At 35.6% G+C, this 11,237-nt stretch overlaps 1 protein-coding gene across 1 annotated transcript; it reads left to right on the plus strand.

The window, feature by feature from the left end:
- Nucleotides 1–450: 450 nt before the first annotated feature.
- Nucleotides 451–10,562, plus strand: LOC120522306 (Werner syndrome ATP-dependent helicase homolog). Its single transcript, XM_039743340.1, has 4 exons — nt 451–488; nt 1,454–1,536; nt 2,197–2,303; nt 10,364–10,562. Exons 2-4 carry the CDS (start codon nt 1,476–1,478, stop codon nt 10,553–10,555), a joined length of 360 nt encoding a protein of 119 aa, XP_039599274.1. The 5' UTR covers nt 451–488; nt 1,454–1,475; the 3' UTR covers nt 10,556–10,562.
- Nucleotides 10,563–11,237: the final 675 nt, after the last annotated feature.

The following is an 11,237-nucleotide window of genomic DNA, read 5'->3' on the forward strand; positions in this document are numbered from 1 at the left end:
CTTGACATCAACCCTGCTGATTTTTGAGCCAAGGTTCCTGGACCTGTGAAGTAGTAGCATTAATCATTATATCATAGTTCTGCTCAATGGTATTTCAGTTGTTGAAAAAAAGTAACATATGAATAAGCACATTAAGCCATTCTAGATAAGGTAAGAAGCTAGGGATCTAATTTTCTTAGACCCACTAACTGTATGAGAGTCTGTGGCCACAGGCTGATGATGCCTGGATAGTCTTGACAGCTTTCAGTAGGTATCCTAAAGAAATGAAGTACATATGCCCACCAACTAAGTGCTTGGTTGCTGTTGGACATAGAGTGGGAAAAGCAGCATAATTATTTTCAGATTTAGTTGATTTATGACAATGTGTTATGAGTGAATTCATTGTATATGTAATGGCCTTTTGTCTTCCATTATTTAGAATGTCCAATATTCCTGCTTGTTTCCCTTGGCTCTGCCCAGACTGAAAATGTACTTGAAGACTTAAAAAAGTATGTATATTTTTATTACTAAAGGAGAGCCTGACTAAGTTTGTTTGGACCTTATATGCAGTTCACTGATTTTGTATAATATTAAACTGTTTGCTGGTGATGTTTGTGGAAAAAAAAATGTACATGAGAAGTAATGCATAGTAATTGACAGTGCACAAGTAAGAGCATGTCAGATGTGCTTAATTAAATTCATAAAGATATGACAATTTTTATTTTCACTTTGACACTGTATATATTGTATGTGTAGCTGCCGAAATAATAAGGTATGGTCAAGCATGGGTAAAACGCGTATCTAAAGAAATCTCACATTTCCAAAGTTCATTTTGAAAATATTTAGTGAAAGTTAAAAGCAAATAATCCACACAAGAATAAAAAGTAAAATAGTTACACACATAGAATAAAGGCAAAAAAAAAGGAAAAAATGTATCTTGTCTTAAACAGCTTTTCTTGACAAACTTTAATTATTTCTGTACTTAAAAGTTCTTTACTTTTTCTTCTCTACTTAAAGATTCTTAAATTCTTATATACTTAAAGATTCTTAGCTTCTTCTTCTGTATGCTTTAAGCATACGGCACAGCACATGAATTAAGTGCTATTTTCTTACATATTTATTTCACACACTCAAAAGGCCCGTAAGCTGATTGGCGCATAGATAATGTGCCCAGGGACGGTTGAAAACCATATGCCTTCCATTCCTTGCTCAAGGCAAAGCTGTCACTATCTGAAGATTATTGTTTTAGTCAGAACTGTTAGAAGTGGCAGGAAAATATCAACATAGGAACCTCCCATATTTTATGTATTATTATCTAGTAAAATATTCATGAATTTTATACAACTAGGAAAATGGCTCTTATAATATGTTTCTTCTGTGAAAAGTGTTTCTAGTACAGTATTGTTATGAATTAGATGTGTTGCTAAGACTCTATTAATCTCACTTAGCTTTTATATTATTAATTTCATTTTAGTGGGTACTTTCGAGTGTTATACATGACTCCTGAATTCTGCTCTGGAAATACAAATTTACTTAAACAACTCAATCATGACGTAGGTAAGGAAAGTTATTGTATAAAGATTTTTTTTGGCAGTTGTTTTATTCTAATGTATATTTGCCACTTTCTCCATTTCCTCTATTACTGCATATTTTTGACACTGAATATTTTCAGGTCTTCATCCAAAATCTAATATTAGGTAAAGGGAACTTAAGTGAGCAAGTAACAACAATTCAGAACAACATTATTTAATGTTATGAAAAGAAAATTTTAAAAAAGCAAAACTTCAGAAAAAACATACTGTTTGCATCTTTAATTAGCAATCCATTTTATGCTCAAAAGTCAACCCACAGATAGCTGTTGCTCTCTCTGTATTCAATGATTATTTCCCAATTGCACCTGAGACTCAAGTATTCTGTTAGGATATGCTTGACATCAAATGTATTTCCACAGTAAATGATGACGAAAGAAAACAAAACAAAACTGCCACAGAATGTGCATTCTAATCATATCATTAAATACAATAAGCATATTGTATATTTTTTCTGTTATAACTAAACAACATATTTACATATTAATTACATTTCTTAGACATATCCTAACTTAAAAATATTTTAAGTTAGTATTCTGTTTTCATTTTATTGAGCATTTCCTTTAAATGTTTATTTAAAATGTATTTAAAATTACATCCTTAATCTTCCTTGTTTACATGCTTTAAGGGATTACTTTAATAGCAGTGGATGAGGCTCATTGTATATCTGAATGGGGTCATGACTTCCGGAGTGCATACAGAAATCTTGGATTATTAAAAGAATTGCTTCCTAATGTAAGTTGTCTTTTTTTCTTAATAGTACTATTTAATCATATTCAAATAAACACTGTACACTATTCTGTACACAAAATATACAGTGTTTAACTTCAGTGTTAAACTTATACATAAAGTAATGAAGACTTAGTATATTAGGGTTAATCAAAACATCTATTAAATGTTTTTTGCATTGACCCAGTAACTAACTTCAGTCTCAAACTCTCATATCGATATTGTAGCATACTGTCTTGCATTATCTGTTAAGCTAGGACTGTTAACTGAGCACAGGCTCGGAGTGTTTAACACTAGAATTACCAAAGCTTACGAAAAATTGAATCTGGCGGCTTAAATCCTTAAGCACCTCTCCATCAGCGTCTTTTGTCCTGTAAATGTACCGATAAAGACAAGCAGCTAGCAGCCTGCTATTTCATTCCCCACCGCCAGAAGCAGACAAAGTTCTCCCAGCTCATGCCTTGATTACCTGGGAGTGAAGTGCTGGAGTTTTAGAGTGGAAATAATAGATCGTTATGTGGATCAGCAATTTCTTACCGCACGCCGAAGCTGTTGCATCGCCCTGAACCTTTGTGAAAGTGTTTATTTGATCTTTGGACTTCAGGCTTCACACATTATATAGTTTATGCCTACATTTTGTCATGTATTACTAAAATATGAAAAATATTTCTGTTTTAACAATGTGTTTACACAGATTATTATAGACACGGAACACAGATGAAATGCATGTGTTCCAAATAACAATCTATTATTTCCACTCTAAAATTCCAGCACTTCACTCCCAGATAATCAAGGCATGAGCTGGGAGAACTTTGTGCACGTTCTGCGGTGGTGTGGGAGGATAGAATATCAGGCTGGTCGCTGCTTGTCTTTATTGGCACATTTACAGGACAAAAGACGCTGATGGAGAGGTGCAAAGGGATTTAAGACGGGCCGGATTTATGAGTTTTTTTTGTAGGCTTTGGTAATTCTAGTGTTAATGCAACAACAGTGAAGTACAAAACCTTATAGCATTTGCATACATAAACACATCAATGTATTACACAGTAAAACAGAAACGAATCTTGGTTGTTAAAAATCGTGATATTAGTCCTGTAAACACAAGAATTGAATTATGATCAGTGAATTATAACAGTGGAGAAAAGGAAAACAAAAACTTTACTTAACAGCATTACATAGTTAGGAGCAGGTGCTTCTAAAAATAGCAATGGATACTAAAAAATAAACTTCAGACGAGGGCATATGATAGTTCATAATAATTATAAATCTTTATTTTAGAAAAAAACCTCTCAACTGTAACTGCAGTTTTAACTGGTGTATCAGTAAATCTTACAATGGTGTTCTGAACTTAAATGATGAATCTTCACTGTATCTTCAAGATCAATGGGATATTACTTACACTAATAGACCAATCATTGCACAGTTCTGTTGCCCTCTAGCTATAGTCTTGACTTTCCACAGTAGTTTTGTTTTATCCCTGAAATTCTTAGATACTTCGAGGGCCAACATCTTCATTTTGTAAGGTATGTTCCTAAGATTTAAATTTTTGATGAGTTCTCTTAAATATATAGTATATAGTTAAATTTTATATATAATAAAATATATTAGCTTCGGAATCGGTTAGAAAATGTAGCTAATTAATCACATAACTGTATGGAATTAATTGCAATTAATCGCATCTAACATTAAAACATACAATCATAAATTAGATGCATAAATCATGAAGTAAATATACACTGAATCACAGAATTAATGTAGAATCATCACAAATTAATTTTTAAAAATGTAATGGCATAGTTTAAACTTAAACAATGATTTGAAACCTGACATTTTAACAAAACACTGCTTTAGCAAGCACATCCTAAATTTGAATGCCTTCCTAAAAGGCAAGTTGAAAAGAAGGCAATAAGAAAACAAGGCTATTGTATTAGTTCTCAGATTGGTATGGCATTTGAGACATAGACGTATCAAAGTAGAATTAAATGATTGAAACAACAGTAGACTTTGAATGGACTGCTAAAGACTGACTTAACTGAAATAAGCATCTCTTAAGAGGGCATACATTAAAACATGTATTAAAACTCTGCAAATGCCATCTTCATTTCTTCTTCACCATCAATGACTTTATAATTATACTGTAAACGTGTTTTTCAACTGGTGCGCAATGAGAGCAACCGAGGTGTCCCATATAAGACTGCCTGTATGAGCGGGAAAAAGACAGGTAAGTTGGGAAAATGCATCCAAAATGCTCACTAACTGCAGTGTCTGCGAATGTCAACCCTCAAGCTGCTTTTTTGCAGCTGGAAGCATTCCGGTTTCCCTGGTCGCCTTCCCGCAGCACTTCCGGTGTGGCTGAAGTGCTGAGGACCAGGGCTCTCCAGGCATTGGTGCGCCCCTGGCAGTGACCATGGGCCCCTATAGGGTTGAGCTTCCAAGCACAGTTCCTGTGGTCCCCAAAGCCACCAGGGCGGTTGCCCCTGTGGTCTGGAGGAGGCGTAACCACTCTTCCGTCCTTCTGAGCATCCGCTGGTGCCACCGCAGTCCCTTGGCACAAAAACCAATTTTGATATATATATATATATATATATATATATATATATATATATATATATATATATATATATATATATATAAATATATAAAGTATACATATGTAATTCTTTAGGTTCATACATTTTGCATTATTGTTTCGTAATTTAAAAAAAAAAAAAAAAATTAATGAAAATGCTGTCCTGACCAAAGCACTGCCTGAAATGATCTCTCGTGTCGGCCCTGGATGCGCCAGTATTTTTTAACACGTTAAAACGATGGAATCTCTGAAGCCTACAAAAAAAGCTGTAATGCCGGGCCACCTTAAATTCCTCCACACCTTTTCATCACCATCTTTCTTTTGCAAAAATGTTAATTGACACAGGCAGCAACCAGACTGCTTTTCCATCCCCCACCAAGGTGGCAGAAGTTCTCCCGGCTCAAGTGTCTGTTTATCTAGGTGTGAGGTGCTGGGAGTTGTACAGAGTAAATAATATATTGTTATTTGGAATACATGCATTTCATGTGTGTTCTGTGTCTACAATGATCTGGGTAAATGTTGAATGACAGGATTTCCTGAGCACATAAATAGAAACTTTTTCAATGTTATAGTAATAAATATGTGAAGTGTATAATTCATAAAGACTTTAGTCTAAATATCAAATAAACATGTGCGCTTTTATTCAAGAATATAACCATCCATCCATCCATTATCCAACCCGCTATATCCTAACTACAGAAAAAAAATCATTCATTTACATGTTGCTATCATTAAGTTAAAAAACAAAGCTCAAATGTCAATTGATAGAAAGTTCACGTCTTCTTCGATGGAACAGAGGTAAGAACTGTTGCATTATCTCCAAAAGGCTGTGGGTTCAAGTCTGGGTCCTTCCCTTTTTGAGTAGTGAACTGCTATTGTTATTACTATTACATAATAAAAACATACATTTGATTTGAGTCTGTAACACCCGGTGTAAATTTTTGCTACCCCTGTAAAAGATATCGCTGAAGGGATATAAGCAGACACACAAATGCTGTTGAATCATGTCTTCTTGGTATCTTTTTGTCACTTTAATTTTTTGTTATTCAGTTTTATTCTTGAATAAAAGCACACTTGTTTCATTATACCTTTGCAAAAGTGTTTATTTTATATTCCAGTACCCACTTGAATGAGATCAAATCTGTTTCTGCCTCTCTTGTGCATGCACACATACATTCATGCATGAAAACGTCATTATTTGAAAATGCTATTTCATTTAAACACGAGTTGTCATTTGAACATTTTTTTCGATCTTGCCCAAACCCCGTGTTATAGTGCATGGTACTGAGAATGCAGGCAGGCTACTTCTTTTTGGGCGCATATACCGTTAGCATAGTACTGCCAGATCTAAACACCAGCATGGAGAATTGCTTGTGTACTAAAGTGACTTTAGCTTCAGGTGGAAATTCCTGTCCCATTTTATTTATGGTGCCAAGCAGAGTTGTGTTGCAGTGCAGCAGTCTGTTAGGTTTTTAAAGCAATGTGAAGAAGTTGTTTGTTGTTACAGCTCTGCCTTTTTTCCAGAAATGTCTCCATTTGCTTTTAATATCGCAGTCTCGGAAAGTCTTTCTCCCGTGGAATAACTGGAATCTTTTTCTAAATAAGGAGTGGCATTGCACATGTACTTTGTTTCCAAATCTACTGCAAATCAGAAGTTTATGCCAAATTTGTTAGGCTTGGTCGAGATGTATTGCAAGAAACGATATTGTGCTTTGGTTGGAAACAGTTGCTCATCAATAGTAGTGTTGCCCTGCGTTGTAACTCAAAACACAGCTGTCAACAAAATGTTGCCAGATGTCAGAGATCGCAGCAAATCTGTTGTTTTTCACATGTTCTGCACGGGTGTCTTTGTTACAACAATACAAATGCCACATGATTGTCTGATTGCGGTCAAGGAGCATTGTATCTTTGATTGGTGGTGCAACAAATAGTTCTGAGTAGGCATTAATCACAGCACCAACTGTGGTTATTGCTGCTCTTGTGAAAAGGATGGAGATAAAAACGCCATCAACTCAGAGAGGGAGAGGCAAGTTCGTTGTACCACTTGAACATCACTGACAGAATTGATTTTTTTTTTCTTTGATTATAGTCTTGAATAAAAGCACATGTTTATTTGATATTTGGACTAAAGTCTTCACACATTTTACACCTCAACTCATTATTACTCTAACGTGAAAAAAGTCTCTGCTTTAGTTATGCGTTCAACATTTCTTTCCTCGCATTTCCTGTCATACTACATTTAGTAGTAGTAGTTTATTTTTATAGCGCCCTTCACAGACAAAAGGTCACAGAGCACGGAACAGCAAATACAGTACAAATACAACAGTTAAAACAAAACATAAACAAAGCCAATAAAAATAATAAATAAACTAGAACTTTCAGCACTGTTTAAAAGCTTGTTTAAAAAGAAATTTATTTAGTGTTTTTTAAAAGAATCATCAGACTCCACTCCATGCAGCCCACAAGGCAGGCTATTCCATAGTCTTGGTGCCACAGACTGAAAGGCATGATCCCCATGGGTTTTTAGCCGAGTGCATGGGGCAACTAGAAGGCTGTGTTGCCCAGAGCTGAGAGTCCGACAAGCTGCATGGCACTGGAGCAGGCTGGTTAGCTACTCAGGAGCTTGTCCATGCAAAGCTCTGAAAGTAAGTACCAAAACTTAAAAATGAATTCTATAAAACACTGGGAGCCAGTGCAGTGTGTATAAAATGAGGGTGGTAAGATCACTCCGCTAGCACGAGTTAGAGCCAGGCATCTGCATTTTGAACAAACTGAAGATGTGAGAGAGAGGACACGCTCAAACCCGTAAAGAGAGCATTACAGTAATCAAGCTGTGAGGAAATAAAAGAATGAACGAGCATCTCCAATGCTGATATACAGCATTTCTTAGTTTTGAGAGATTTCTTAAATGAAATAAACACGAGCGGCTGACTGATCTTAAATATTCATCAAACGTCAGGGATTGGTCGAAAATAGCCCCAAGGTTACGTAGACTCGACTTAATAACAGGAGAGACAGAAGATAATTTTAAACTGATCTCACAATAAAGAACAGGAGGAGCAACAATTAGTACCTTGGTCTTTCCTGAATTCAACTGCAGGTAATTACTACTGAGCCAGTTGTTAACCTGAGACTGACAATCAACCAATGTGACCAAAGTATTAATTTGGTTAGTCTTCAATGAAAAATAAAGCTGTATATTATCTGCATATAGATGATACAAAATATCCTTAAAACAGTTAAGAATCTGTGATAGGGGAAGAATATATAAAGAGAAAAGTACAGGTCCAAGAACTGAGCCCTGTGGCACTCCACAAGTCAAAGGAGCAGAGTCAAATGAAAAGCCAGCCACACCGACTGAGAAACCCTTATTCAACAAATAAAGAGGAGAACCACTCCAAATTAGAGCCAGAGACACCTAACAGCTCTAATCTATTAATTAAGATCTGATGGTCCACTGTATCAAAAGCTGCGATAAGATCTAACAGTACAAGCACAGAGCACCGGCCTGCATCAGCAGCAATTAAAAGTTCATAAAAAACTTTTAGAAGAGCTGTTTCTGTAAAATGTTGCCTCGGAAAACCAGAATGAAAAGAATCAAAGAACCGCTGCTCCTCTAAGAAGACACAAAGTTGCAGTTCAACCACCTTTCCCAAAACTTTGGCAATAAAAGGCAGTTTTGAAATTGCCATGTAATTACTCAAAATAGAAGGATCAGAATTAGATTTTTTCAACAGCGGCTGAATTACAGCATGTTTAAAATAATGATGGAACCACACCAGATCTCAAGGAGCAATTTATGATATTCAAAAGGCACGGACCTATACAACTCAGATTTTAACATTAATAATGTTGGCAACAGGTCAGTAGGACACGATGAAGGTTTCATCTTCCTGAGCGTCAGAAAGATCAGAAAGTGAAACTTCTGAGAACACAAAAGACTCGGAATATGAGTTAATGAGACCACTAGGTAAGACAGCTGGAACAATATTAGCCCGAACAACATTAACCTTGCCAATAAAAATGTAAGAAAATTATTGCAGTCACTTTTAGAAAAAACCTGAGTAATAGATTGAGATGGAGAAATAATATTGTGAATAGTATCAAATAGCACTTTGGGATTGCGATTGTGAGTCTGAATAAGATTAGAAAAATAAGCTGTTCTAGCATCCCTAACCAAAGAATTAAAAGAAGCAAGTAAATCCTTTAAGCACGAAAGATGAACTTCCAGATTAGTGGACTTCCTTAGGCACTCCGCTTTTCAACATTTACCTAGATTGTTGTAGACATGAACACACATGAAATGTATGTATTCCAAATAACGATACATTATTTACCCTATACAATTCCAGACACTTAACTCCCAGATAAAGAGACTTCAGCGTCTGACTTGACTTCAGTTGCATTTATGGGGGATGAGTGAGCAGGCTGCCTGTTGCAGTTGCTGATTAACACATTTGCAAAACAAAGTTGCTGATGAAGAGGTGCGAAGGAGTTTAAGGTGGCCTGGCATTACGACTTTTTTCGTAGGCTTTAGAGATTGTAGTGTTAATGAAAGGTACAGTATCTGGTGATACTGCCTCTGTATGGTATTAAATCTCAATCCAGGCTCTTTATGCGTAGCTATTCGCTGATGTAATAAACTTTCTTCTTCTGTGAATTTCTCTCTGACTGAATATGGTTTTTATGCATGGTTCTTAGTGGCTAAGGAAAAAGCAACTTGTCTTGTTTTTTTCAATTTGTTTAGAGCTAATCATCTGTGATGGTCAATGTTGTAAACTCGTCCTGTAGCACTTGTTTCAAAAGAGTCCACAGACTGAGGTTTACTTAGTTATGTTGACCTCTTTTTGTATGTGACTTTGGATAAATGTATCTTCTAATTGAATAAATGCAAATATAAGGTGCATCAGTGGTTATCAGTCATTGTTTGCCTGTGATAGCTTTTTCTGACAATCTCCTTAACTTCCTTCAATAACAGTTTACTTGCACTTCAAAAACAGGTGAATCAAATTTCCTTATATTGACTTGGCCCACGGCCTTGTCTTTTTGAATGTCATTTTATTGATCTGCAAAATACTTCTCTACTTACTCTTTTCAGTACCTGCCATTATGATTTCTGTCTTTACCCCTTCAGAGATGGGTTTTGGAAACTTTCAAAAGGATTTTTCAAGAATTCATGTGTTTTCTTTATTCTCTCGCATCATTATTTGCTATTGCTTCTTTAGATTTTTTCACTCTTTAAATAGTTAAAATATTAGTCCTTAGCAGCAACCATTTCCTTGTTGAAATCCAGTGAAATTGGTATTTCTTAAATTAACCCATTTAATGGTCATTTCTTTGCTTGGTATTCCTTAATGCCTCCTTTACCAGGTGAAAACAGGTCATACAGTGTCATTAAACACTTTTGGTAGTAATGACATAACTGTTACTATCATAAACTGTCCGACACTGTATACAAATTTTATATATTTTTGGTTTCCCTTTTTTTGCATGTTAGGTCCCCATTGTAGCCTTAACCGCTACTGCAAGTCCTTCCATTCGACAGGATATAATCAAAAGTTTGAACCTGGATAACCCTCAGATCACATGCACTAACTTTGATCGACCAAATCTCTTCCTGGATGTTCATCGTAAATCTGGAAGCATAATCCAAGACATAAAGAAGTTCCTTATTAAAAAGGATGTGTAAGTCTCTTAATTGCCAAATTAGTAGAACTATAGAGTTAAATATTTTAAACACTTAACAATAACGTATTTAAATAAAGTTGTAAGCTGTTTATCTTTTTTTCTGTTTGTTCACGATTTTTTGATTTTCACGAAATTTTGCTTGTTGGTAAAACCTAAAATATAAGCTATATGGTGTAATGAGAAGGGTTGTATGGTGGGGTTGGCACACCAAAAATCAGTGCTGACATGGGGACTACAAATCCCATCAGGCAGGAGCAGTGCACAGGGGCTGTTGGGAGGACACAATTACCACTGTGCATTGGTAAAGTGGGATCTAATCAAGGAATACCGGTGTTACTCTTTTTTCTCAGTTAACTTTGGATTACGACTTTTGCCCAAGGGTATGTGATATTGTCTCATTGTGAGTTGTTTTTAGCCGTATTAAATTTCCAAAGGGTTGTTTTGCCAGTTTATTTTCATCGAGACCCTTTTCTGAGAAATAATACGCTTCCAAAGTAGTATATGGTTTTGCCAAACCCTTAATAAGCAATGTTCCTTTCTTTCACCATATCAAAAAACTTTTAACACTAGAATTGCTAGGCATTTTTTCAGTTCTGTAATCGACAAGGCTACACCAACTGTAGCTGAATTCTTTTATTCTCACTATTGGCCTATCAGCTTGACATCCTGATAACATATCTCTA

Source organism: Polypterus senegalus, unplaced genomic scaffold (genome assembly GCF_016835505.1).
Source record: "Polypterus senegalus isolate Bchr_013 unplaced genomic scaffold, ASM1683550v1 scaffold_5324, whole genome shotgun sequence".
NCBI lineage: Eukaryota > Metazoa > Chordata > Cladistia > Polypteriformes > Polypteridae > Polypterus > Polypterus senegalus.

Bases quoted from the DNA above. Each gene is read 5' to 3' on its own strand.
- LOC120522306 (XM_039743340.1), top strand. From the start codon at position 1,476: ATGACTCCTGAATTCTGCTCTGGAAATACAAATTTACTTAAACAACTC. The intron at 1,537-2,196 runs GTAAGGAAAGTT...ACATGCTTTAAG, and splicing joins ACAACTCAATCATGACGTAG to GGATTACTTTAATAGCAGTG. The intron at 2,304-10,363 runs GTAAGTTGTCTT...TTTGCATGTTAG, and splicing joins TAAAAGAATTGCTTCCTAAT to GTCCCCATTGTAGCCTTAAC.